Genomic DNA, 7,795 nt, shown 5'->3' on the forward strand with positions numbered 1-7,795 from the left:
GGGCAAGAGACCAGGGTGGAGTGTTAAAATGGCAAGCGACAGGGAGGTTTGGGACTTTCTTGTGGACAGAACGCAGATGTTCTGCAAAGCGGTCGCTCAGTTTACGTTTGGTCTCTCCAATGTAGAGGAGACCGCATTGGGAGCAACGAGTGCAGTAGACTAAGTTGGGGGAAATGCAAGTGAAATGCTGCTTCACTTGAAAGGAGTGTTTGGGCCCTTGGACGGTGAGGAGAGAGGAAGTGAAGGGGCAGGTGTTGCATCTTTTGCTTGGGCATGGGGAGGTGCCATAGGTAGGGATTGAGGAGTAGGGGGTGATGGAGGAGTGGACCAGGGTGTCCCAGAGGAAACAGAATGCTGCCGGGGGGTTGAAGGGAAGATGTGTTTGGTGGTGGCGTCATGATGGAGTCGGCGGAAATGGCGGAGGATGATCCTTTGAATGCGGAGGCTGATGGGGTGATTAGTGAGGACAAGGGGACCCTATTATGTTTCTGGGAGGGAGGAGAAGGCGTGAGGGCGGACGCGCGGGAGATGGGCCGGACACGGTTGAGGGCCCTGTCAACGATCGTGGGTGGAAAAAGATCGTTGACAGGGCCCTCAACCGTGTCCGGCCCATCACCCGTGCATCCACCCTCACGCCTTCTCCTCCCTCCCAGAAACATGATAGGGTCCCCCTTGTCCTCAATTATCACCCCACCAGCCTCCACATTCAAAGGATCATCCTCCGCCATTTCCGCCAACTCCAGCATGACGCCACCACCAAACACATCTTCCCTTCACCCCCCCCCCCCGGCCGCATTCCGTATGGATCGTTCCCTCCGGGACACCCTGGTCCACTCCTCCATCACCCCCTACTCCTTAACCCCTACCTATGGCACCTCCCCATGCCCACACAAAAGATGCAACACCTGCCCCTTCACTTCCTTTCTCCTCACCGTCCAAGGGCCCAAACACTCCTTTCAAGTGAAGCAGCATTTCACTTGCATTTCCCCCAACTTAGTCTACTGCACTCGTTGCTCCCAATGCGGTCTCCTCTACATTGGAGAGACCAAACGTAAATTGAGCGACCGCTTTGCAGAACATCTGCGGTCTGTCCGCAAGAAAGACCCAAACCTCCCTGTCGCTTGCCATTTTAACACTCCACCCTGGTCTCTTGCCCACATGTCTGTCCTTGGCTTGCTGCATTGTTCCAGTGAATCCCAACGCAAACTGGAGGAACAGCACCTCATCTTCCAACTAGGTACTTTATAGCCTTCCGGACTGAATATTGAATTCAACAACTTTAGATCTTGAACTCCCTCCTCCATCCCCACCCCCTTTCCGTTTCTTCCCCCTTCCTTTTGTTTTTTCCAATAATTTATGTAGATTTTTCTTTTCCCACCTAATTCCATTATTTTTAAATCTTGTATGCCCTGCTAGTCCTTCCACCCCACCCCCACTAGAGCTGTACCTTGAGTGTCCTGCCATCTATTCTTAATTAGCACATTCGTTTAGATAATATCACCACCTTCAACACTTCTTTGTTCCTTTGTCTGTGACATCTTTTGATTATCTGCTCCGAACACTGCTTGCTTGTCCCTACAACCACCCCCCCACCACCCACCTTAAACCAGCTTATATTGCACCCCTCTTCTAATATTCTATCAGTTCTATTGAAGGGTCATGAGGACCCAAAACGTCAACTCCTTTCTTCGGTGATGCTGCCAGACCTGCTGAGTTTTTCCAGGTAATTCTGTTTTTGTTTCAGCTATGATCTTATTGAATAGTGGAGCAGAATCGAGGGTGCAAATGACCTACTCCTCTTAATTCGTATATATTTTGTCCAATCAGACTGATCTAAAATGTTACCAAGTGATCATTTTATTTTATTGAGGAAAATTTGAAAAAGATATATTTGATTTTTAGCGGATAAAATAGTTAAGAATTTGCTGATCAGAGTTTATATAGTATCCATTTTCCACTTGTTCTTTAAGCACCGCTTAAATTCTTTGGTAACAAATGAAGCAACCACACTTTTTATCGCAGTGGAGCTAGATCCTTAGAATGCAAGCAGCAGCTTAGGAGTATTTATGAGGCATTAGTAACATGGGGAGTAGTAGTAGCATTATCCTTTAAGTCACTTATTTTGATATTAACTAATTATATTATTGCAGCTACACCAGAACACTAATTTTGTGTCATGTTTTCACAACGCTGCACTTAGATTTGGGAATTTTTAACAGAGACATCTTCCATTAGTCTTAACTCACTATTAATCATTTTACTAAGACACCTGCATTATGTAAAGCTTTTTTCATTGTGGGTTCAATTTGCTTGACTTCAAGAACAATGGCAATATCACTGAAGTTTTTATTGAGTTCTAGTGTGAAGTGGGATTATCTCAAATCCTTCTACTTTGACATTTCCTATTGTTCATTTACAGGATTCCATGAAAAAGATGGGAAGGCCTATTGTCGTAAAGATTACTTTGATATGTTTGCCCCGAAGTGCGGTGGTTGTGCACGGGCTATTCTGGAAAACTACATCTCAGCCCTCAATTCACTATGGCACCCAGAGTGCTTTGTCTGCCGGGTAAGAAAAGGCACAGATCCGGATTTTCTGGCCCAAAATCTATTCTTGATTATTAAAATTATGTCTTGGATGCTGTACATTGGTGACAATTTTACTTTTGAATAAAACACAATGCAACATGTTAAATAAAAACAGAAGTAGAAAATATGTTTATAATTTTACAACAATAATGTTACTGCTACACCAATAAGGCACTGAGTTTTATTGTATCTGACGAATAACTTTGAAGTACATGGTCAACATTTGCATTGCAACAGAATCCAGCTGAAGTGTAATTGTGGGCAGTAGCTGAACATGGCTGATAAATGCTGGTTGGTACTTTATATTGCTAATGTTGGAATGACACTGCTAATGCTATGCTCAGCACTTTAATGTACAGTTAGGTGTTGAGCAGTGCTTCACTCTGCTGCTTTTTGAGTGTAAGTTAAGGAAACAAAAGAAGGACTAAGATAATTAAATCACTGATCAGGAAAACAGGATGACTAGCTAAATAACAAGCTATTTATTGTTCAAAATACCAACCATAACAAGGCAGCACTGTTCATCTGTTCAACAGTGGAAATTACAGCACAAAAATATCAGTACATGGTAGGAAATCCATTTAATATAAATGTGATTTGGCAAGTGACCATACATCTGTGTGATCACTGCAAATGGTGATCACTGAAAGGAAATTCCATTGTTATATAGCTTCCAAGGTCCTGTTTCAGTTGGAAGGTCTGCTTTTTTGGAAGGTTACTGAAGAGCAGTTCAGTTATGTTCTTGAGGATCTAGGATCAGTCTTGTGATGTTGCTGGTGGCCTGACATGCCAGAAACTCTTAAATTTTATTTCTTCCGTTTTCATTTCAAGTAAGCTATGTCTCTCTTGGAGGACAAGACAAGTACTTTGAAAATAAAATACTCTTCCAGCCCCTCCCCTAGATCCTGTTCAAAATAAAGAAAAAATTGTTTAAAATATCTCTTACTTCACAGGATGTAGTCTCAACTCTAATAACTAGCAACCTAGTGAAAACATACCATGTTAAGTCTTCTGGCTGGTTTCTTGTGTGTGTTTTTTTTCTCTTCCTTCCTTTCTTGGATTTGTTGAAAGTCTGACCTGGTGATGCTATGTCCACCATTTCCCTGTATCTGATATGAGGAGTCCTATGTGTATAATCTATACCTTTAATGCGAGTTGCTAGTGGTATAGTAAACAAGGAGTAGTCCTCGTTGCCTGAATGACATTAACTGCGTAATTGCTGCCTTTACTCAGCCTCAATTTTGAAGACCTTGCAGTGGGCTAATCTGTAACATTTGGTTTGACAGAGATCCTAATCCTGACTTTGGTGTTCTTGTATTACCATGATATGGTATAATAGGAAGCTTGTTTCCATTGCTTATTATCTTTATTTAAGCCTATGTTTTAGCTACAGTTTTGTCTCCTTGGCTTGACTGTGCAAAGAGGGGCAAAGTCATAAGTCACCTTGTGATTTCTATTCTCTAAAGCGTACTTATGTGTGGCATGTGCTGTCTGTTTTTTTGATGAATTAAAAGCATTCCTCTATAATTGCTCTTAATCTGGCTTGTAACATTGCACGGCTCCATCCCTGCCTCAGCTCATCTGCTGCTGAAACCTTCATCCATGGTTTTTGTTACCTCTAGACTGAACTATTGCTGTCCATAATGACTTTCTACCATGTGTCCTCCATAGGCAAACTCATCCGAAACTCTAAGCTGAAGGCACAATACTGCGGATGCTGGAAAGCTGAAACAAAAACAAAAAATGCTGGAAACAGTCAGCAGGTCTGATAGCATCTGTGGAGAGAAAGACAGAGTTAACGTTTCAAATCTGTATGTCTGAAGAAGAGTCATACGGACTCGAAACGTTAACTATCTTTCCCTCCACAGATGCCGTCAGACATGCTGAGTTTTTCCAGCATTTTTTGTTTTTAGTTCATCCGAAACTCTACTACCTATATCCTAATTCTCACCATGTCCTGTTCACTCATCTGCTTGTTGACCTACATTGAGGTTTTCCATAACTCAGGAGCCAATTTTAATATTCTCATGCCTGTTTTCGAATCCCTCCCTTCCCACGCACCACTGTAAACTCATCCAGCCCCTACAACCCATTGAGATCTTTGTGCTAATCCAGTCTGGCCTCTTGCTTATATTTGATTTTCATTGCAGGTATCATTGGTGGCCATGCCTTCATCTCCACCTCTCTTCCTTTCATATGCTCCTTAGAACAACAACTACATAAACATGCATTTATATAGGGATTTCATGAGTTAAACATCCCAAAAACTAGAATTCAAAACCAGAAACAGAAATAACAGGGATGAGAGAAGCCCATACAACTCACCAATTGGTCGGGTTCTTTTAGAGGGAACATATTGACCTTTTTCTGTTCCCAAATTCCCAGTTTTCCTTTTCTTTTGAGTCTAATCTTTGAGCAGTTTTAGTTATGATTTTATTCTATGGTGGTTACATTGAATTTTCCAAATCCAAATACGTACCTCTGCAAAAATTACTTTTGTTTATTCTTATTAGCACTTTAATACTTGTGAGCAGAGTTTGCCTTAAAAATGATGTATGTAATTGTATTCAGTTATTCTCCTATTTATCTGTACACACTTTGTGATCTTAACAGTATTATGAAAAAAAAAATTGCTCACATTATCTTGTTTACTGAAAATCTCACTCAAATAAATGTTGTGGAATAATTTATATCTATGATGGACATAAGAGTGGAGGAGGGTTGGGAGGAGCGGTGGGGTCTAAGTGCTTTTCTACACAATGTCTCATTGGAAAACTTTTTTTATGGAATGTTGATGGCAAATTACAATCTAATGTATATTTTTTATTTGCTCACTATATTGGCACACATTGAGAATAAAATAGTTCAAAGGTGTTCAATAGCACCGGATGCCAGAAGTCTATCACAGGATGCTGTATCACTGCCATGGGGGAGAAGTTCCATGCAGAGCATATTGTCTGTGCTTTCTGCCTGAAACAACTCAACAAAGGCACCCTCAAGGACTCTCAATATTAATATGCCAAGTGGTCACTGTAAATCACTGGACAAACTGAGTGTATGATCTGCATTTGTTGATGGCAGTTTTATTCCAAAAGCACTTTTTTGAGATGTGTTTTTCTATTTGCTTACAGGAATGTTTCACCCCATTCATAAATGGCAGTTTTTTCGAACATGAGGGGCAGCCATACTGTGAGATGCATTATCACGAGCGTCGCAACTCACTTTGCTCTGGATGCCAGAAGCCTATTACAGGGCGTTGTATCACCGCCATGGGGAAGAAGTTCCACCCAGAGCATTTTGTCTGTGCTTTCTGCCTGAAACAGCTCAACAAAGGCACCTTCAAGGAGCAGAATGACAAACCCTACTGTCACAACTGCTTTGTTAAGCTCTTCTGTTAGATCCATCCCACCAACCACTTGTTCAGTTCAATCATTCCTGCAATTCCATAAATTCACACTCTCGCACATGCCAATGGAACAGCCAACTCCAGCTTTTAGGGGTAATACAGATCATGGACTGAACTAACACTTACTTTATACATAAATCACCTTTACAAAGACTGAGAAAAAGAAAGTCCTCTTAATGAGGTGGTAAGAGTGCCATAATGCGCCCCCCCCCCCCAAAAAATCCCTGCAACCCCCCAACCAAGATGTTAAACTCCAAGCCAATTGCCTTCTGTAGTAGACTTGTTGAAGAGTTGACAGATCCAGTGACTGGAATCCATCATCGGCAAGAGAACATAAATTGCAATGAAGAAAGACCATTGACCTTCATCCAGCTCAGCTCTTACTAGATTATTTTTCAAGAACTGCATTGACCATTCTAACCTCACAACATCACTGACAGCAACACAGTAAATGTCACGCAGGTGGTTTTGTGTAGTAAAGTTAAACTGAACACTGAGTACCATAACCGTAATTGAACAACCCCTGAAGGACTCTGTAAAACCAATTACACCGAAACAATCCCAAAATGAACCCAGTTAAACTGGAAGCAAGTCTCTAGAAACTACATGAAATGTGGATGAAGGCGCTGGAAAGCAGAGGTATCTTTTGAGAAAGTTCACTTTGTTGTACACCAGTGTCTCCATGATGTCAGTAATGCCTTTGACTGTAACTGAAGCAATAATATTTCTCAGCGATGGCCACAATCGCACTATCCTGTGTAGTTGCATAGGAGAGTCTCCTTCTGTAGATGTATTTGATAGAAACTTTACAGTACCGTACCTTTTTATCCTCTGGGTTCAGTTTTCAAAAAGATCTTGTAATTCTGAACTTTCATGTCAGAGCTTTGTGATTTTAAGAACATGGCAACCACTTTTGTAAACCACACATCTGATGTGTAGATGATAATGCATTACAGAAGTGGCAATTTTTGTGCTTTCTTACAATACTAATGACTGATTCTTAAGTGGAAAACCCAAAGGACTGTTAGACAGGACATTGCCTATTCAATTTTATAGCACAAAAATGGTTTTAGTCTTTTAGGCATGTCCTAACCTAATATCCGTGAACAAAACATTTTGCATTTGTGAGCCTGCTGTATTTTTATCATGTTCCTCCATTGCCTAATTTGCCAATAATTTATCTTTTTATGAAAAGTCTTAATTCCTGCTGTGGAGCTTTTTTTGGGTCTTCCCTGAAAATGTGTTGTAATATTTTGTCTTTCATCTTATGAATGATTCAATTTTTAAAAACAATGGTAACATCAGAGGTTATAGCATTGTAGTGCCATTTAGTAGGTCACAATCAATTCAATTGAAGCCTAATTAACCCATTGTTTACAGTGCATTGAATTCAATCTGCCATTAAACCAAAGGGAATCACTTGAGAATGAAAGAAACTGTTCTAAGGAAATAGTCCTGATTCCTGCCTCTGATCACTGATAATTTACCTGTGTTTAACTATATCTTTGTACGTCCTTTAATTATGGCTTGCACATATAATCTCATGGTTTTTTTTGCCAATAAAAGTTGCTTTTCACTTTATTTCAATGTTTGGGTTTATTTTCATCTGCTAAAGGATCCAAATTGATCTGCTATTAATTCCCAGCTGGAGGATAGTTGGTGCAGGTGGATTGTATACTTTTAAAATTAGAAACCCAGATGAAGGAGCAATTACTTGAGTTTTGATTTGAATCTTGACTTTTAAAAGTCTGCAGAGATTGGAAGGAAGGACTGAGGAGAGTGAAGAGTTTAGTTTACATGA

General features: G+C 40.7%; 1 protein-coding gene across 3 annotated transcripts in view; it reads left to right on the plus strand.

The window, feature by feature from the left end:
* Positions 1 to 7,575, plus strand: part of LOC121285832 (paxillin-like) — a 173,093-nt gene extending 165,518 nt beyond the window's left edge. For all 3 annotated transcript variants that reach the window (XM_041202703.1, XM_041202704.1, XM_041202705.1), the window contains exons 12-13: positions 2,420 to 2,568; positions 5,720 to 7,575. In XM_041202703.1, coding sequence (XP_041058637.1) covers positions 2,420 to 2,568; positions 5,720 to 5,986 — 416 coding nt within the window. In that variant the 3' untranslated portion in view covers positions 5,987 to 7,575. The remainder of the gene's footprint in view (positions 1 to 2,419; positions 2,569 to 5,719) is intronic.
* Positions 7,576 to 7,795: the final 220 nt, after the last annotated feature.

This window comes from Carcharodon carcharias, chromosome 13, assembly GCF_017639515.1.
Source record: "Carcharodon carcharias isolate sCarCar2 chromosome 13, sCarCar2.pri, whole genome shotgun sequence".
NCBI classification, from domain to species: Eukaryota; Metazoa; Chordata; class Chondrichthyes; order Lamniformes; family Lamnidae; genus Carcharodon; species Carcharodon carcharias.